At 60.4% G+C, this 19,331-nt stretch overlaps 2 protein-coding genes across 3 annotated transcripts; one reads left to right on the forward strand and one right to left on the reverse strand.

The window, feature by feature from the left end:
* The first annotated feature begins 614 nt into the window (after positions 1-614).
* MAMDC4 (MAM domain containing 4) lies at positions 615-9,336 on the forward strand. The gene is made up of 23 exons (XM_063714109.1): positions 615-660; positions 1,280-1,495; positions 1,571-1,744; positions 1,831-1,956; positions 2,063-2,193; positions 2,278-2,623; positions 2,826-2,963; positions 3,049-3,389; positions 3,533-3,617; positions 3,710-3,898; positions 4,000-4,116; positions 4,286-4,417; positions 4,978-5,094; positions 5,246-5,637; positions 5,706-5,925; positions 5,998-6,135; positions 6,318-6,436; positions 6,519-6,879; positions 7,052-7,186; positions 7,338-7,465; positions 7,542-7,650; positions 8,246-8,424; positions 8,932-9,336. The coding sequence occupies exons 1-23, from the start codon at positions 615-617 to the stop codon at positions 8,971-8,973; spliced, it is 3,981 nt and encodes a 1,326-aa protein (XP_063570179.1). The 3' UTR covers positions 8,974-9,336.
* Positions 9,337-10,485: 1,149 nt separating this feature from the next.
* On the reverse strand, positions 10,486-15,112 carry EDF1 (endothelial differentiation related factor 1). 2 transcript variants are annotated; one of them, XM_003777500.5, is made up of 5 exons: positions 14,706-15,112; positions 12,194-12,245; positions 11,662-11,822; positions 11,280-11,373; positions 10,486-10,718 (listed from the first exon to the last, which is right to left on the reverse strand). In XM_003777500.5, exons 1-5 carry the CDS (start codon positions 14,886-14,888, stop codon positions 10,657-10,659), a joined length of 552 nt encoding a protein of 183 aa, XP_003777548.4. In that variant the 5' UTR covers positions 14,889-15,112; the 3' UTR covers positions 10,486-10,656. The 2 variants fall into 2 exon arrangements, with proteins under 2 accessions (XP_003777548.4, XP_063570620.1); XM_063714550.1 differs by having other exon boundaries at positions 10,486-11,373; positions 14,706-15,089.
* Positions 15,113-19,331: the final 4,219 nt, after the last annotated feature.

Below are 19,331 nucleotides of genomic sequence, written 5' to 3' on the forward strand. Positions count from 1 at the left end.
AAGACCCTGCCCCCACATGGGTCTGTTTCATAAGGAACCGAAGTTTCTGGGCTCCTAGGGACCCTGTGTCTGGCACCGGACAGCACCTGGCTGCTCAGGACGAATGAATGACAGCGTGATCCTCCACACCCTGACTTGCAGATTCCCCGAGGCTGAGAACGCAGGGACCAGCTCTGGTGCACGTGCTGGACTCCTGCAGCTACTGGGCTGGTTGAGTCCTGACCTTGGCGAGCACCAGGCTATTGCCAGAGGCACAGTGAGAGGCCACGGTGGCCTCTGCCCACCCCACACTGCCGAGCAGAGTCCTGGGGGGTGCCTGGGTACCTCCCCATTCCAGTGGGAACCTCCCCTTCACCAGGCAGGGCAGGGCAGGGTGGAAGAGCCTGACCTTGTGTCTGAGGGAGCCGGGCAGGTAGGAGCTGACCCTGGGTCAGAGGCCCCCTCCTGGGGCCGCTTTCACGGCCCATGCTTGGCACCGTCAGCACTGGGTGGGGCCGGGCCGAGGGGCCCTCCACTTAACAGCAGAGTTAGTGTGTGGGGCCAGTGCAGGCTGATAACCGCACAGAACTTCCCAGGCACCCTGTGGCTGCTGCACTGCTCCCTCTGGCCCAGCCATGCCTCTGCCCAGCCACCTGCTGCCCGCCTTGGTCCTGTTCCTGGGTAAGTAGTTGGCCCAGCCATGCCTCTGCCCAGCCACCTCCTGCCCGCCTTGGTCCTGTTCCTGGGTAAGTAGTCTGGTCCCACTCCTGAAGCAGGACCAGGGGCCCTGGCTTCTGAGCCTACCATCTGTGTGGCACTGACGGGCACCAGGGCTGACGCCTGAGCCCCAAAGGGAAGGAGGGTTGCAAGGTACTGCCTTGGCCGGCCTGCAAGGGGGGTGACCCGGAATCAGCCCATGGGGTCCTCAGGCCTGCCAAGCAAAGGAAGAGGCAAGACTCCCCTCCCAGTCTGGGACAAAAGGGCTCAAGAGGCACCCCCAGCTCTGCCAGCCTTCATCTGCCACCCTTGGACTGGGTGGAGCCTGTGGGGGGCCCTGGGCCGCCCATCGATGCCTCCCATTAGGGGTCGCCCTCCTAGTGCCCAGTTCCCTGCTGGGCACGCTGGGTTCCTGCTACCTTTCTTGGGGTGCCCCATGGTCAGGTCCTCACCCCCGAGCATGCCCAGGCCCCCTCCCCAGCCTCTTCAGGGCTGGAAACAGGAATGTGCTGTGCTTGGTCCTGAGCCGGGTGGGAGTTCTCAGTGGGTCCCGGCCCCTCCCTGCCCCATCTCCTGGTCTGAGGGGCTTCCCTGGACAAAAGATGTCCAGTGCTAAACCGGCTAGTCCTAGGCAGGCTGGGATGGCTGGTCACCCTGCCCCCAGGCCACCTGGCTGTCAACCTCCCAGCAGCAGGGTCCTCAGGCTGGGCCTGGGTCCCCAACCACTGCAGGAGCCCTGGCCAGGCCGTGTGCAACTTCGTGTGTGACTGCAGGGACTGCTCAGATGAGGCCCAGTGTGGTGAGCCAAGGCCAGATGGGCGGGCAGGGCCAGTGTGAGCAGGTCTGGCGCACACCTGACCACCCACTCTCCCAGGTTACCACGGGGCTTCGCCCACCCGGGGAGCCCCCTTCGCCTGTGACTTCGAGCAGGACCCCTGCGGCTGGCGGGACATTAGCACCTCAGGCTACAGCTGGCTCCGAGACAGGGCGGGGGCCGCACTGGAGGGTCCTGGGCCTCACTCAGACCACACACTGGGCACCGACTTGGGTGAGGTCAGGGCGAGTCTCTGTGCGCCCCTGTCCCAACACCCTCCTTGCTCCCTGCCCCGTCTCCTGACCTCTTTTCTGGGCCAGGCTGGTACATGGCTGTTGGAACCCACCAAGGGAAAGAGGCATCCACCGCAGTCCTGCGCTCGCCAACCCTGCGAGAGGCAGCCTCCTCCTGCAAGCTGAGGCTCTGGTACCACGCGGCCTCTGGAGGTGCACCCTGGACCCCCAAGGCTCATGGGGGGTGCCCAAGGGGAGGGCGGGTGGGCAGCTGGGGACGAGCAGGGCCGCAGCTGCCCTGGGACCCCTGACATTGCAGATGTGGCTGAGCTGCGGCTGGAGCTGACCCATGGCCCAGAGACCCTGACTCTGTGGCAGAGCACAGGGCCCTGGGGCCCTGGCTGGCAGGAGTTGGCAGTGACCACAGGCCGCATCCAGGGTGACTTCCGAGTGAGCTGGGAGGGTCTGGACGAGTGGGGGCCTTGAGGGGGGGTCTGGGCCCTGACTTAGGTCCTGAGGGCCTGTTCTCTTCAGGTGACCTTCTCTGCCACCCGAAATGCCACCCACAGGGGCGCTGTGGCTCTAGATGACCTAGAGTTCTGGGACTGTGGTCTACCCAGTAAGGCACTGGCTCTTCCTGTTCCACCCCCGGGAGGGCCCCCAGCTTGCCCACTCCCCTGCTCAGACCCTGTCTGCCCCCGAGAGCCCTCCCACTCCTGGGGCCTCAGTGAAGGGTTAACCCTGCCCCACCCAGCCCCCCAGGCCAGCTGTCCCCTGGGACACCACCACTGCCAGAACAAGGTCTGCGTGGAGCCCCAGCAGCTGTGCGACGGGGAAGACAATTGCGGGGACCTGTCTGATGAGAACCCACACACCTGTGGTGAGGCCAGGGTGGGGGCCCAGAGTGAGGCTGGGAGACTGGATGCCTCGGTGGGGGCCCTGGCACTCATCCAGGAGGGGGTACCTTGGATCCTTGGATGGTCCTTCTGGGGGTGTGGTTGCCAGGGCCACCCTGGAGCTGGGGCCATACGGCTTCAGGAAGCACTGCCTGGTGGCCCTGACACGCCCACCTCCTGCCCTAGGCCGCCACATAGCCACCGACTTTGAGACAGGCCTGGGCCCATGGAACCGCTCGGAAGGCTGGTCCCGGAACCACAGCGCTGGTGGTCCTGAGCGCCCCTCCTGGCCACGCCGTGACCACAGCCGGAACAGTGCACAGGGTGAGGCCCACAGAGGACCCGGCCCAGGCCCTGCCCACGTGGCCACAGCCCAGCGGCCCTGGCCCACTCCCGTCCTTTCCCGCAGGCTCCTTTCTGGTCTCCGTGGCCGAGCCTGGCACCCCTGCTATACTCTCCAGCCCCGAATTCCAAGCCTCAGGCACCTCTAAGTGCTCGGTGAGATGGGTGGGGCTCACAGGGCCTCCATGCTGGCTGCCCAGGTGCAGGGCCCCCAGCCAGCTCTTGGTTCCACAGCTGGTCTTCTATCACTACCTGCACGGGTCTGAGGCTGGCTGCCTCCAGCTGTTCCTGCAGACTCTAGGGCCCGGCGCCCCCCAGGCCCCCGTCCTGCTGCGGAGGCGCCGAGGGGAGCTGGGGACCGCCTGGGTCCGAGACCGTGTTGACATCCAGAGCACCCACCCCTTCCAGGTAGGGAACAGCAAGAGGGTGGGGTCTGGGGAGCCGCGCTGTGGGCAGGGGAGGGGAACCCACAAGGTACCCGCTGCGGGTGGACAGGGACCAGACCCCAGGGGGAAACAGGCTGGGCACCCCCTGAGCCCCTCTGCCCTCAGATCCTCCTGGCCGGGCAGACAGGCCCAGGGGGCGTCGTGGGTCTGGACGACCTCATCCTGTCTGACCACTGCAGACCAGTCTTGGGTGAGCCTGCTGACTCTGCCCTACCCTGCCTTGCCCTGGAGAGGCACAGCACTCCCCATCCCTGCCACCTGACACCAGTTCTGCCCCCACAGAGGTGTCCACCCTGCAGCCGCTGCCTCCTGGGCCCTGGGCCCCAGCCCCCCAGCCCCTGCTGCCCAGCTCGCGGCTCCAGGATTCCTGCAAGCAGGGGCATCTCGCCTGCGGGGACTTGTGTGTGCCCCCGGAACAACTGTGTGACTTCGAGGAGCAGTGCGCAGGGGGCGAGGACGAGCAGGCCTGCGGTAAAGGGGCTCAACCTCCTGCTGTGCAGCCAACGGGGTAGACGCGGGGGCAGGCTGAGGACTCTGAGGACTCTGCCATTCAGTGCCGGCTGCTGTTTCAGGCACCACAGACTTTGAGTCTCCTGAGGCCGGGGGCTGGGAGGACGCCAGCGTGGGGCGGCTGCAGTGGCGGCGTCTCTCAGCCCAGGAGAGCCAGGGGTCCAGTGCAGCTGCTGCTGGTGAGGCCCAAGGCCCAAGGCTCAAGCCCCCACCCGGGTGTGAGCAGCGTCCTCAGAGGGATCTCTGCTCTGCCTCTGCACTACAGAGGGTCTCTGGACTGGGGATCCCTGAGGGAGAGAGTGGGGCCCTGGAAGGGATGAGGCTCTGAGCACCTTGCTCTTCCCCTAGGGCACTTCCTGTCTCTGCAGAGGGCCTGGGGGCAGCTAAGTGCTGAGGCCCGGGTCCTTACACCCCTCCTTGGCCCTTCTGGCCCCAGATGTGAACTCCACCTGGCTTATTATTTACAGAGTCAGCTCCGAGGTACCGCCACCCTCTGCAAGCTCCCTGGCCAGCCCCTGGGTGCTCCCTGCACAGTGGGAGGGGTCTGAGGCCGGGTAACCCACAGTGCCCCCTGCCCCGCTGGCCAGGCTTCCTGGCACTAGTTGTGGTGGACAACGGCTCCCGGGAGCTGGCATGGCAGGCCCTGAGCAGCAGTGCAGGCAGCTGGAAGGTGGACAAGGTCCTTCTAGGGGCCCGCCGCCGGCCCTTCCGGGTGAGGAGGGCAGCCCAGAGTGGGAGCTCCACTGGAGCGGGCACTGACTTAACGGTCCTCCTCATCCCCCTACCCCATGAAGCTGGAGTTTGTCGGTTTGGCGGACTTGGATGGCCCTGACCAGCAGGGAGCTGGGGTGGACAACGTGACCCTGAGGGACTGTAGCCCCACAGTGACCACCGAGAGAGACAGAGGTTCCTGCTGCCTATCCTCACTCCCGCCTGGGTGCTCCCCTTACACTCCTCCAGGGACCCCGGAGCTTCCACCTTCTCAGGGCTCTGGAGGGGGAGGGGGGAAGGTGTGTGACGCCACCTGGCCCCACCCCCAGAGGTCTCCTGTAACTTTGAGCGGGACACATGCAGCTGGTACCCAGGCCACCTCTCAGACACACACTGGCGCTGGGTGGAGAGCCGCGGGCCTGACCACGACCACACCACAGGCCAAGGTACGACAGCACTCAGGCCGGGGGTGGCTTTCAGATGGGAGTGGGGCATCTCTGCAGCACAGCCCCATGTCCCCTGCAGGCCACTCAGGCCGGGGGTGGCTTTCAGACGGGAGTGGGGCATCTCTGCAGCACAGCTCCATGTCCCCTGCAGGCCACTTTGTGCTCCTGGACCCCACAGACCCCCTGGCCTGGGGCCACAGCGCCCACCTGCTCTCCAGGCCCCAGGTGCCAACAGCACCCACGGAGTGTCTCAGCTTCTGGTACCACCTCCATGGGCCCCAGATTGGTGAGTGGACCTGGGAGCAGGGCAGGGCCTGTGGGGAGGCCCCCGGGGGTTCAGAGTCCCCCGCTCTGACACCCATCAAGGCACAGGAGGAAGGTCAGTTATGGACTGGTCCCCTCCCTGCAGGGACTCTGCGCCTAGCCATGAGACGGGAAGGGGAGGAGACACACCTATGGTCACGGTCGGGCACCCAGGGCAACCGCTGGCATGAGGCCTGGGCCACCCTTTCCCACCAGCCTGGCTCCCGTGCCCAGTACCAGGTGAGGCCTGGCACCCGGGTGGGAGGACAGAGCAGGGCCCCTGGCCAGCTGACACCTTCCACCCCTAGCTGCTGTTCGAGGGCCTCCGGGACGGATACCATGGCACCATGGCGCTGGATGATGTGGCCGTGCGGCCGGGCCCCTGCTGGGCCCCTAATTACTGCTCCTTTGAGGACTCAGACTGCGGCTTCTCCCCTGGAGGCCAGGGTCTCTGGAGGCGGCAGGCCAGTGCCTCAGGCCATGCTGCCTGGGGCCCCCCAACAGACCATACCACTGAGACAGCCCAAGGTATGGGGGCCTGGCAGGGGCAGGGATTAAGGGGCTGGCCAGGGGCTGGCAGGCTGATGCTGGCACCTCCAGGGCACTACATGGTGGTGGACACAAGCCCAGACGCACTGCCCCGGGGTCAGACGGCCTCCCTGACCTCCAAGGAGCACAGGCCCCTGGCCCAGCCTGCTTGTCTGACCTTCTGGTACCACGGGAGCCTCCGCAGCCCAGGTGAGGGGCTTTGGGAGGGGGCCCCAATGGGCTCAGGGAAGCTTGGCCTGATGTCCCCACCAGCCTTGTGCTGAGGCCACTGAGGAGCCTCTTGCGCCCGCCAGGCCGGGAGCCTGGGAGCTCAGACCAGGGCCTGCAGGTGCTCTCCCCGCACTGCTGACCTGGGCCGCCCCTGCTGGCAGGCACCCTGCGGGTCTACCTGGAGGAGCGCGGGAGGCACCAGGTGCTCAACCTCAGTGCCCACGGCGGGCTTGCCTGGCGCCTGGGCAGCGTGGACGTGCAGGCCGAGCGAGCCTGGAGGGTGAGTGCAGGGTGGGGTGCCCCTCCCCCTCCCCCGAGGGCTGCCTGGACCCGCTGAGGCTGCCCTGCCCTGCACCCGCCAGGTGGTGTTTGAGGCAGTGGCCACAGACGTGGCACACTCCTACGTGGCTCTGGATGATCTGCTCCTCCAGGACGGGCCCTGCCCTCAGCCAGGTGGGAGCCCTGCTGTGGCCTCGGCCCTGCTCTGGGGCGACTGCCTAGCCCTTTCCCTTCGTAGTAGTGGTGCCCAGGGCTTGGGCCGTGTGGCAGCACCACTCACCCACCCATGTCCTGCAGGTTCCTGTGATTTTGAGTCTGGCCTGTGTGGCTGGAGCCACCTGGCCTGGCCCAGCCTGGGCGGATACAGCTGGGACTGGGGCGGGGGAGCCACCCCGTCTCGTTACCCCCAGCCCCCTGTGGACCACACCCTGGGTACAGAGGCAGGTATGTGCCCACTGGAGCCAGGTGGAGAGGCACACACAGCCACCTAGCCTCCTGCTGCCCACCCACAGAGTACATGCCCCATCCAGAGGAGGCCCTGCTCACCCAGCCTCTGCTCGGGCCCTGAGGGCTGGCTCTGCCCATCAGCTGGGCATCAGCCTCCTCTTGTTCCCAGGCCACTTTGCCTTCTTTGAAACTGGCGTGCTGGGCCCTGGGGGCCGGGCCGCCTGGCTGCGCAGCGAGCCTCTGCCGGCCACCCCAGCCTCCTGCCTCCGCTTCTGGTATCACATGGGCTTTCCTGAGCACTTCTGTGAGTCTGGCTGGGCCAATGGGTGCCTGGGCAATGGGGGCAGCAGGGGTCCAGGAGCAGAGGTGGGGAGGGGGCCTCCCCAGCCTGCCCCTGGTTAGGCGTGCAGGAGCCCCAGGACCTCAGGCCTGACACGCCCTGGCCCTGCTCTCAGACAAGGGGGAGCTGAAGGTGCTGCTGCACAGTGCCCAGGGCCAGCTGGCTGTGTGGGGCGCAGGCGGGCATCGGCGGCACCAGTGGCTGGAGGCCCAGGTGGAGGTAGCCAGTGCCAAGGAGTTCCAGGTGAGGCCGGCTGTGGGCCAGGAGCCTCCTCCTCCTCCACCCAGGGCCCATACAGACTCCTTTCCTTCCCTATCAGATCGTGTTTGAAGCCACTCTGGGCAGCCAGCCAGCCCTGGGGCCCATTGCCCTGGATGATGTGGAGTATCTGGCCGGGCAGCGTTGCCAGCAGCCTGCCCCCAGCCCGGGTGAGCCCTGGGCTGCAGTGGAGGCACGGAGGAGGGCCCAAGGGGCCAGCCCAGCTCGGGGTTTGCCAGGCTTACCAGCGTGTGGTCCCAGGAGCTGCGAGCATGCTGCACCCAGACAGGACAAGAGAGCTGCCAGGCCCAGGCCCTGTGCCCTCCCCACTCTGCCTTGCTCACCCCTGGGGCCGCTGCCCAGGCTGGGCTGTCCCTGGGGTGCAGCCTTTGGGGCCTGCCCTGCCTGGCTGTGGCCTCTGTGCTCCCTGTGCCCACACCCAGGGCAAGGTCCATCCTGGAGGAACCGCCAGCCGGGTCAGGGTAGCCACTGACTGCTCTCACTTGGTGAGGGAAAGAATCTCGCCTGGGGCCATGAGCCCCACCAAGTCTGCAGACAGCAGCTGCCTGCCTGCCAGGCCCCATCCTTGTGGTAGCAGAACCAATACCCTCTGCCTTTGAAATAGGGGTGAACCCCAGGAGCCAGCAGAGGCTGAGGGGACCAGGCAGCCCCAGGCTTCCTCCTTAGCCTCAGATGTGGGGGCTGGACCCGGACACCTGAACTGGGGGCTGCTTTGGAGGGCTCATGTGTCCCTACGGCCCACAGGGGACACAGCCACACCCGTGTCTGTGCCAGCTGCGGTTGGCAGTGCCCTCCTATTGCTCATGCTCCTGGTGCTGCTGGGACTTGGGGGACGGCGCTGGCTGCAGAAGAGGGGGAGCTGCCCCTTCCAGAGCAACAGAGAGGCCACAGCCCCCGGCTTTGACAACATCCTTTTCAATGTGGTAGGAGCCCCTGGGGATGGGTGGGCAGGAGCCTCTGTGCTCAGCTGTGACCCTAGAGGGCGGGCAGTGGTGGGACACAACCCCCCAGGGAGGAGCCCCCACCTGTGCAAGGCCCATCCTTGCCCTCCCTGCCCTGCCTCTCCCAGCCACCACTGTCAAAGCTCCTCCTCCTTGGCCGGGCGCGGTGGCTCACGCCTGTAATCCCAGCACTTTGGGAGGTTGAGGTGGGCGGATCACCTGAGGTCAGGAGTTTGAGACCAGCCTGCCTGACATGCTGAAACCCCGACTCTACTAAAAATACAAAAAATTAGCTGGGTATGGTGGCAGGAACCTGTAATCCCAACTACTCAGGAGGCTGAGGCAGGAGAATCGCTTGAACCAGGGAGGCAGGGGTTGCAGTGAGCCAAGATCGTGCCATTGCACTCCATCCTGGTTGACAAGAGCGAAACTCCGTCTCACGAAAGAAAGAAAGAAAGAAAAAAAAAAAGCTCCTCTTCCTCCTCCTAGGATGGTGTCAGCCTCCCGGCATCTGTCACCAGTGATCCGTAGACCACCCCAGACAAGGCCCCGCTTCCTCACGTGACATCCAGCACTTGGTCAGACCCTAGCCAGGGACCGGACACCTGCCCTGCCCAGGCTGGGACAGGCTGCAGGTCTCAGGACATGCCGAGGCCTGGGCGTTCCCTGCCCTGTGCTCTGTTGCTCTGTGAATAAACACCCTGGCCCATGAGGGCAGCCCAAGCTCCCAGGGTGAAGTCAGTGTGTCCACACTTTACCAGCCAGTGAGGGTGGGGGCTGCAGTGTTAAGTGACGTGCTAGGGGGCGCCTGCTTGCTTCTGGATGCAGCTCAGGAACCAGAGACAAGGGGACCCTCTCTCATCAGGACATAGACCCACCCAGGACAAGGGCCGGGGCAGGCCCTACCAGCTAGGGGCTCTGCATCTATTGAGGACAACAGTGAAACTGACCCACAGCATCAGGGGCATGCAGAGGAGATGACCCTTAGGGGACAGGGTGCATGGAGCATGCCCGGAGGGGAGAAGTGCCCCAGCTGGGCCCACTGCTGTGGTACAGGCCTGAGCTGCCCCAGGGGCTGTGGGTCACAGTGCCCAGGTCACCGGGTGCCCCAGGGCTGTGGGTCGCAGTGCCCAGCTAACCGGGTGCCTCAGGGCTGCGGCTGAGCCCTTCCCTTTGGCCACCATGCCTGGGCAGGAGGGTGACCCTGTGAAGCTGTCACCGGGCCTGGGGCACCAGCAGAGGACTGCTGTCCTAACGCAGGGTCAATGTCATTAACCTCAGCTCCCAGAGCTCTGCTCCTCCATGTGGGTGACTCAGGCACAGCCCATGGTGAGGGCCTGGTCTTGTGGCCTCTGAGGCCTGGCTGTGGGTGGCTGTTCCCAGGGAGGGTAGCGATACCCAGACCTGTGCAGCCAGGCCCCCTCCTGCCCACAGGAAAGCCCTACCCTGCCTCATGAACACACGTCTGCCCCCAGGAGCCATGCAGTGCTGGAGAGCACAGCACAGCACCCTTGCCAGCCGCTGGGCTCCCATCCGCCCTGGGGACTAGGTCCCAGCAGAGGGTGGCGGTCAGGCACGGCTAGCGCCGTCCCTCATCTTCAGGTGCCGTGGGGCTGACCAGTGCCCGCTAACTGTCCACGCAGATGGGCGAAGAGGAAATGGCCCTGCAGAGAGACCTTCAGAGCTCCCCCTGGCAGCCCACTCCCGGGCATCAGTCATGAAAATTCACCAGCTTTCCCCACAACTAGGGGCCTGGGAGCTGAGAGCAGGACTAGATGATCTGGCCCCAGCGCCAAGGGCAGGAACTTTTCCCAGCTTCTCTTTAGAGCTGCATCAGAGAAAGCAGCACCCAGTGACACCACTCCTCTTCCTTCCCCACCTTGGGCCTCCACCCTTCACCCTTGTATAAGGTGGTGCTCAGAGCTCCCCGAGGCCTCCGAGCCACAACCACTACTGGGCAGACACCCCAGGACAGGAAGGCGGAGTTCTGCACCCTGATCTGAGGAACATGACGTAGGGAGAAAAACAGTCAGCAGAACCCAACGCTTTGCAAGGTTTTGTTTGTTTGACAGCAAGAGTGGGCTGGGGAGGGTCCCCCACAAGCTGGACCCCTTGTTCCGTTCGGCCCGTGAGGAGACCCACGGCGGTGCTGGCGGCCAAGGGGAACCGGCGGAACGAGATCAGCTGGAGCGCACTGATTTCGAGGCTTTGTGTTCATTTCGCCCTAGGCCCCTTCTCGATGGGCTTTCCAATGTCCTTTCCCCGGAGCTTGAGGCCTGAAATGAGCCACAGCCACTGGCCACTGCAGCGTCAGCTCCCTCCCCACCCCCAACGCTGCCCCTCTTCAACATCTTCCCAGGGAAGGGGGGGCACACCGCTCCCGTGCCTCACTGGGCTCTCAGCACACAAGCACTCCTGGTTCTCACATCTAATTTTGAAGAGGATGAGTCTGATCATCTCAGACAACAGAGCATGAACACCCCTCTCCGGAAGACCCAGAGCCAGGGTCCTCTGCAGAACTGGCTTCCGGCCCCATGCTGACAGGGCCCGGACTCGCTGTGCTCAGGCTCAGAGAACCATGGCCAACAGCACAGGCTGACGGGAACTGGCAAGGGGAAGGGACTCAGACTCCACTTGCTCTTAGGGGTTTCCTGAGGCCTGCAGAGCCCCCACCATCCCTCAGTCTGTACTACCTGGAGAAGCAAAGCTCCAGAATTCAGAGAACAGGGGACCCCCTGGGCCATCTTCTTCCCCCGAATCCTGCTCTCACCAACCCCAGCTGGGAGCGGGTAGCCTCCCTGTCCCGTGGACCCAGTGAAGGGTGGAGGGACACTCACCAATGGCTCGCTCGATTTTGCCCAGCACCTGGTTATTGGGTATGGCCCGTCCGCTCTCATAGTCCGCGATCACCTGTGGCTTCTCATTGATTTTCTAAAGAGAAGATGAGATTTATACACATCAGCTCCACTAGGACTGCTGTGAAACCAGGCGCGGAGCGTCGCCTGAGAACAGCAGCTTCTGGGGCCCCTGGGGTATGCACCCACACGCAGCTGGGTTTTGTGCGACAGGCAGTGAGAGCCGGGCTGACCTGGCTTCCCGAGGCATTCCCTGCAGGGGCACCAGGGGGGTAGAGCCCACCCTCCCCATGCTATCTGAACACTGGCCATCCCCCTCCCCAAACCCACAACCCAGGAGGAGTGAGAGCCCGCGCAGCCTCACCGTGGCCAGGTCCTTCTGCGTAAGCCCCTTGCTCTGCCGACCCTGCTGGATCACCTTGCCCACCTCCAGGGTCACCCTGTCATGGTGCAGCTCCTCCGTCTCCCGGTCCAGCTTGGCCGTGTTCTTGGTGATAGAATGTTGTTTGTTCTGGCCAGCAGCCCCTGGAGTTGGTGTGAGGCAAAAGCAGAGGAGAGGGTTTGGAATTAACCTGAAGAAAAAACGTTTCAGAGCGGTAACCAGACCCCAGAGGCTGCCTGAGCCCAAGGGGACATGGGAACCCAGGCTGTCCCAAGTTCACACACCTCAGGGCATGGACTTCCAGAGTTTTCTCTCAGTTATGAGGACAGGCAGCTGTACTCATGCCAACCAGAGCTGCTCTGGGAAGATGGCTGCCTCCCAGGGCTCCAGCCAGCACCAGTGCAGGCAGGCACTCAGCTAACAACGTCCCTGGGGTCACCGTGCACACCACACCCACCAGCACATGGACCACACGGCACAGCCTTATGTTGCAAGCGGAAACACAAGTACCTACATTTCTTGGAAGTCTCTACGTCTTCTCCTCGTCTCTGTGCCGCTAAGATAGCCTAGAAAATTAGAAAACATCAGTGGATCAAAATTAGCTTTGACAGTGTCCAGCACACACCAATTCAGGCCTGCTGTTAGCCAGTTAGCACACTGCTAAGGACTAGTGGTGCCCAAAGACTGATATGCAGTGCTGGGTTCAATTATCCAAGCTCAACTAGGCACCGTGGCTTATGCCTGTAATCCCAGCACTTTGGGAAACCAAAGTAGCAGGATCACTTGAGGCCACGAGTTCGAGACCAGCCTGGGCAACACAGCAAGATCCTGTCTCTACAAAAAATAAAATAAAAAAATTATCAGGCATTGTGGTGCACGCCTGTAGAGGGAGGCTAGGGCAGGAGGATCACTTAAGCCCAGGAGTTTGAGGCTGTGGTGGGCTATGATAACGCCACTGCACTCCAACCTGGGAGACAGAGTGAGACACTGTCTAAAAAAACAAAACACAACAAAACCCCAAACTCATTATACAAAAGCCTCTACAATCAGATGTCTAAGAAACTCACAATTAACTGCTAAGAGAACACCACCTCCTTTGCTGTTGTGAAAGACACACTAGGGATTTTTTTTTTTTTTTAAGAGTTGAGGTCTTGCTACGTTGCCCAGGCTGGTCTGGAACTCCTGGGCTCAAGTGAGCCTCTGGCCTCAGCCTCCCTCCTGAATAGCTGGTATGCGTTAGTGGATTCTTTTTGAGAAATCATATTTAGCGTAGATTTACTTTTCTGCTGGACTCTACTGCAAAAGTAGGAAGGAACACCAAATGCTGGCCTGGTGTGGCCTTCCTCCCTGAATCTGGCTCCTAGTAACACAGAGATGACGCATCTCCTGCAGGCTCCCCAGAAACATCACCAATAACAGTGATGCTATCTCATCTACAGTTACTGAATATTAATATAACGTATTTCTTAACTTTTTTTTTTTTTGAGACAGAGTCTCACTCTGTCGCCTAGGCTGGAATGCAGTGGCATGATCTCGGCTCACTGCAACCTTTGCTCTCTGAGTTCAAGCAATTCTCCTGCCTCAGCCTCCCGAGTAGCTGGGATTACAGGCACCCGCCACTGTGCCTGGCTAATTTTTTGTATTTTTAGTAGAGATGGGGTTTCACCATCTTGGCCAGGCTGGTCTTGAACTCCTGACCTCATGATCCACCTGCCTTGGCCTCCCAGAGTGCTGGGATTACAGGCATCAGCCACCGTGCCCGGCCAACATTTCTACCACTTCAGAGAAGTGACTTGTGGAGCATCCTGAGTGTGATCTGCTCACAGATACTGCCACACAATTATTCCCATGACTCCTAGCTTGTGGCCATTAAGTTTCCTTTAAAAGAAAAGAAGAGTGAATTTGGTTTTGACTGTGCAACCAGTAAGGGTAGGGCAGACCAATGAATCCCTGTCACCAGAGCCCCAGCGCATCCTTGCCCAACTGGCCTCAAAGGCTTCAGCCCTAGGCCACCTGAGGGTACGAATGAGGCAGAGGCGGTGACTAAACTGTCCTCCCTATTACATCAGACTCACAACTGACTCTCAGATCCATCAGCCACATTGGTAATCTCCTTCCACAAGTACTGTTCAGGGCACGCCCATCTTCCACCCGTGCAACAGGGTCCACCTGCTCATGGGGTCCCCTGAGGCAGGCACTCTCTACAGCCTGTGATGCACCCAGGCAGGCTTCTTGGGCAGTATCTGACCAGTGGAGACCAGTAGAACCAAGCAGGCCCCAGGCAGAGAGAAAACTCTCAGGGAGGAGCCTACCCCCTGTCCCCAGCTCCTACTCAGGTCACTAACCTCTGCCCCGTACCCGGTCTCCCGCCCCAGGCCCTCAACTGCTGTCCAATGGCCCCCAGCCCTATCCCAACCCCAAGTCCCCACCCTCATCGCTGGTTCCTGCTGCTTTCCCCAGTCCCCACCCCCGTCCTAAGCCCTGTCCCCCACTCTAATCCCTGTTCTCCCAAGCCCTGTCCCCACCTCCATTCCTGCCCCCGTTCCCAGTGCCCACCCTGGTTCTCTGTCCCCTATCCTCACACAAGGCCCCCAGCCTTGTCCCCGCCCCCGTCTCCACCTCCCGCCTCTGTCCTCACACCTGTCCCCACCAACAGTCCCTGCCCCATCCCCTCCCCGCCCCACCCTGGCACTGGTCCCGGCCCTATCGCCTGCCCCTTGCCCCGTCCCGTTCCCTGCTCCTCTCCTCCTCCAGTCGCCCGCCCCCTGCCTCCTGGGTCCGTCCACCCCCACCTGGGTCCGCCCCCCACCTTCCCACCCCTATCCTTGCCCGGTCCTCCTACCCCTGCGATTCGCCCCGCCCCTCGAACTCCGCCGCCCTGCCCCCGGCACCCCAGCCTTGTCCCCGTCCCCTGCGCCCTGTCCCAGGCCCCGCCTGCCCTTCCCCGAGCCCCCTGCCCCGCGGTCCGTGGCCCCGGCCCAGCGTCCGCCCCGCCCGGCCCGGCCGCTCCTCAGTCAGCAAAGCACCTGCTTGGATTTGGCCTGGGCGGCCGTAGGGCCCTTCTTGCGCAGCACCGTCACCGTGTCCCAGTCGCTCTCGGCCATGGCGGGCGAAGACGAGCGTCCGTCTGGCGGCTCAGTGGCAGCTGCTAGAGACCTGGCGCGGCGACGCGACGTCGCCTCGGCGCCTCCCGGCTTCTGGCGTCCCATTGGCTGGCGGCACGCGGGGGGCGGGCACTTCCCGTGCTCGGGGCCATTCGGCGTTCGGCTAGTCTGAGGGTCGCCGTGGCCTGGCGCGGGCGACGTGGGAAGGACGACGTCGGGGCCTGGCCTGGCGAGGCGCGGCAGCCGCTGGGGGCGCAGGTCGGGAGGACCCCGGAGCCCGGGCCCCGCGGCCTCCGAGCACACGCGGGCGGCGGCTGCGCCCCGACACGCGGGCCCCGCACCCCGGCCGGGCCACGCGGGCGGAGGGGGCGCGGGGTCTCCGCTCTCGCCGCGCGGCCGCCCCCCTTTGTTTTGCCGCCTGCGCGGCTGGGACCTGCGCTCGAGGACCAGGGCCGTGGGGCCTGAAACGCAGCGTGGGGGTGGGACACTTTTTTTTTTTTTTTTATAACTGTTACTTTTTGAGATGGAGTCTTGCTCTGTCGCCCAGGCTGGGTGCCGTGGCGCGATCTCGGCTCACTCCGTCTCCCGGGTTCACGCCATTCTCCTGCCTCAGCCTCCCGAGTACCTGGGACTACAGGCGCCAACCACCACGCCCGGCTAATTTTTTATTTTTATTTTTATTTTTTATTTTTAGTAGAGACGTGCCAGGATGGTCTCGATCTCCTCACCTCCTGATCTGCAGGTGGGACTCTTTTTAAGAAAAAGAATGCAGGCCGGGCACGGTGGTTCACGCCTGTAGTCCCAGAACTTTGGGAGGCCGAGGCGGGCGGATCACCTGAGGTCGGGAGTTTGAGACCAGCCTGACCAACATGGAGAAACCCCGTCTCTACTAAAAATACAAAATTAGCCGGACGTGGTGGCGCGCACCTGTAATCTCAGCTACTCGGGGAGGCTGAGGCAGAAGAATCAGTTGAACCCGGGAGGCGGAGGTTGCGGTGAGCCGAGATCACGCTATTGCACTCCAGCCTGGGCAACAAGAACGAAACTGCGTTTCAAAAAAAAAGAAAAAGAAAAAGAATGGAAAACTGAAAACATCGGTTGCAAAAATGAACGGTTTTGCATGATGTTTATTTTCTGTAATGTATAAAGTGTATATGTTATATGACAATAATTCTATAATACCCTATTTTCCAGCTATTTTACAGTGGTTTTGTATAATGAGAAAGGTCATTATACGTTATTATTGAACAACTTTTTTAGGATTTTTATTTTTATAGACGGGTCTCACTCTGTGGCCCACGCTGGAGCACAGCATTGAGATCTCAGCTCACTGCAGCCTCGACGTCCTGCGCTCAAGCGATGGGACTATAGGCGCGGCCCCCACGCCTGGCTAATTTTTGTATTTTGTGGGGTAGAGATAAGGTCTCCGTGCCGCCCTGGCTTGTTGGTCTGGAACTCCTGAGCTCGCATGATCCTCCCGCCTGGGCCTCCCAAAGCCTGGGATTACAGGCTTGAGCCACCACTGGCCCTAATCATAGTATTGACTTCTGGGCTTTGAATAGATGCTCCACAAACAAGGAACCTGATAAATGCAGTCTCCATCCGAAAAGAAAACATACGTAAATGCTGTATGAAGTTGGAAATGCTGCATTACTAAATGCACTCCGTGGAGGAGACAACTGTAATTCTAACCAGGCAGTGGGAAGTTGAGTCTTCTGCTTACCGTTTTTCACACCGGATGATTGGAAGAACCTTGCGGACACACTGATGGTTCCGTCCATACAAACCTTGCTTCTCTGTTTCCCGCCGACTTCCAGCTCCAAGCTCCGTTCGGCTAAGGACTCAACAGCCTCAGACGGCCAGCAAGGATACGCTTCAACTGAATGAAAATAATCCCTTGTGGCTGGGGGCGGTGGCTCACTTCTGTAATCCCAGCACTTTGGGAGGCCGAGGCGGATGGATCACGAGGTTGAGGGATCGAGATCATCTTGGCCAACACGGTGAAACCCTGTCTCTATTAAAAATACAAAAATTAGCTGGGCGTGGTGGTGTGTGCCTGTAGTCTCAGCTACTGTGGAGGCTGAGGCAGGAGAATTGCTTGAACCAGGAGGCGGAGGTTGCAGTGAGCCGACACCTCGCCACTGCACTCCAGCCTAGGGACAGAGCAAGACTCTGCTATCTCAATTAAAAAAAAAAAAAAAAAAGAAAGAAAAAGAAAATATCCCATAAACTCTGACTGGATGTATCTCCACTCAAGTCCCCCTTCGTTGTGTGCCAAAAATGCTTATAGTCACTCCAGTGCCACCAGCCCCCAGGAAGAGTGTGATGAAGGCGGAGTTGTCCTGGAAAGAGGCAGCCTTGTTAACACTGCAGTTCAGGCCTCCTAACATGACAAACTTAGCCAACAGCTGATCTCATGAACACATTGGGAGGCCCTTTTCAGAGCCTCGGAGACCCATGCAAGTGGGGCTCAGCTAGCTCTGTAGTTAGCCTGGGCTGAGAGAGAGGGGACAGCTACATCTAGCTGTCCTCTGCAGGTGTCCACCAGGACAGCCGTTGTCCCATCTGGCCCACCATCAGGAGTCCAGGCCTGATGCCACAAGTCACTTGTGCCCTGTCCTTGGCACTCCCTGCACCAAGGCACGATGGATACAGGTGTCTGTGTGAGGCTGTCCTCACTGCCCACTCTGTCCCACCCTGGGGTCATTTGTATGCACTCCCTCCTATTCCTGGATTCTTCCAACTTAGGGCCCAGAGGAAAGCAGCTGGTACGGAGAAGCAGCTTTGGGGGGTCTGGTGAGCCTCTCATACCTCACTGGAGATGTCGCACCAGTCTGTCTACCAGATATCCATTTAGCTTCATGCATGGAGAAAAGACAATTCCAAAGACTTCTGGAGAAAAAAAGTCTCTTCATTTCCATCTGCAGATCTTAGTGTCTCTCTGGCATAATTTCCCTCCAGCCTTTCTTCAGTCCTTTTAGTACCATCTGCTGTAGTTTCATCTTTCATTTAACTGAAAATGTCTCTATTTTGCCCTTGTGTTTGAAGGATACACTATTGTATAAACGTCATCCCATTGTCTTCCAACTTCCATCATTGCCAGTGAGAATCAGTGATCAGTCATTTGTGTCCTGGTTCACAAGCAGGTTATGTGACAACGTGGCATGTCGTCTGGCTCTTTCAAGACTATCCCTTTGTCTTCAGTTTTCTTTTTCTTTTCTTTTCTTTTCTTTCCTTTTTTTTTTTTTTTTTTTTTTTTTTTTTGAGACAGGGCCTCACTCTGTTGCCCAGGCTGGAGTGCAGTGGCACAATCATGGCTCACTGCAGCCTCAACTTCCTGGGCTCAAGTGATCCTCCTACCTCAGCCTCCCAAAATACTGGAATTACAGGCACGTTCAGACACCCCCGGCCTGATCTTCAGTTTTCTTAGCATGTGCCCAAGCATATTTTCCTTTGTATTTACCTTGCTTGGGTTCACTGAGCTGCTTTTTTATTTTATTTTTTTGAGATGGAATCTTGCTCTGTCACCCAGGCTGGAGTGCAGTGGCACGATCTTGGCTTGCTACAACCTCCGCCTCCTGGGTTCATGCCCAGCTAATTTTCATTTTTTGTTTTTGTTTTTGTTTTTTTGAGATGGAGTTTCGCTCTTGTCATCCAGACTGGAGTGCAGTGACATGATCTAGGCTCACTGCAATCACTGCCTCCCAGGTTCAAGTGATTTTCCTGCCTCAGCCTCCCGAATAGCTGGGATTACAGGTGCCTGCCACCACGCCTGACTAATTTTTTGTATTTTTAGTAGAGACGGGTTTCATCATGTTGGCCAGGCTGGTCTCAAACTTTTGACCTCAGGCGATCCGCCCGCCTCGGCCTCCCAAAATGTTGGGACTATAGGCATGAGCCACCACGTCTGGCCCACTGAGCTTCTTAGGACTATATATACCACACATTCACGACATCGGAAATGTTTTCCTACTATTTATTTATTTAGAGACTAGGTCTCACTCTGGCATCCAGGCTGGAATGCAGTGGCGTGATCACAGCTCACTGCAGACCCAACCTCCCAGGCTTAAGCGATCGTCCCACCTCAGCCTCCCACAATGCAGCACTTTGGGAGGCCGAGGTGGGAAAATCGCTTGAGGCCAGGAGTTCGAGACCAGCCTGGGCAACATGGTAAAACCCTGTCTCTACCAAAACATACAAACAATTAGCTGGGTGTGGTGATGTGTGCCTGTGGTCCCAGCTACTCAGGAAGCTGCAGTAGGAGGATCACTTGAACCTGGAACGTCAAGCCTATGGTGAACCATGATCATGCCATCGCACTCCAGCCTGGACAACAGTAAGACCCTGTCTCAGTAAATAAATAAATAATAAAAGTCTCACAGGACAGCTTGGATTTTTAAAAAATCAGTGGTCACCCCCTGTCCCACTGCCCACCAGGTTCCCAATCCCCAGGGGTTACTGCTTCCAAGTCTCACAGCTGCTTTGTACTTTTGGGTGTTCGCTTCCACATGTTTAAGTGACACGCTTACTCCGCTCTCACTATGTCTT

This window comes from Pongo abelii, chromosome 13, assembly GCF_028885655.2.
Source record: "Pongo abelii isolate AG06213 chromosome 13, NHGRI_mPonAbe1-v2.0_pri, whole genome shotgun sequence".
Classification (NCBI taxonomy): Eukaryota; Metazoa; Chordata; class Mammalia; order Primates; family Hominidae; genus Pongo; species Pongo abelii.

Bases quoted from the DNA above. Each gene is read 5' to 3' on its own strand.
- EDF1 (XM_063714550.1), bottom strand. From the start codon at position 14,888: ATGGGACGCCAGAAGCCGGGAGGCGCCGAGGCGACGTCGCGTCGCCGC. The intron at 11,823-12,193 runs GTAGGTACTTGT...CACCAACTCCAG, and splicing joins CGTAGAGACTTCCAAGAAAT to GGGCTGCTGGCCAGAACAAA. The intron at 11,374-11,661 runs GTGAGGCTGCGC...TCTTCTCTTTAG, and splicing joins CGCAGAAGGACCTGGCCACG to AAAATCAATGAGAAGCCACA.
- MAMDC4 (XM_063714109.1), top strand. From the start codon at position 615: ATGCCTCTGCCCAGCCACCTGCTGCCCGCCTTGGTCCTGTTCCTGG. The intron at 3,618-3,709 runs GTGAGCCTGCTG...CTGCCCCCACAG, and splicing joins CCACTGCAGACCAGTCTTGG to AGGTGTCCACCCTGCAGCCG. The intron at 7,651-8,245 runs GTGAGCCCTGGG...TACGGCCCACAG, and splicing joins GCAGCCTGCCCCCAGCCCGG to GGGACACAGCCACACCCGTG.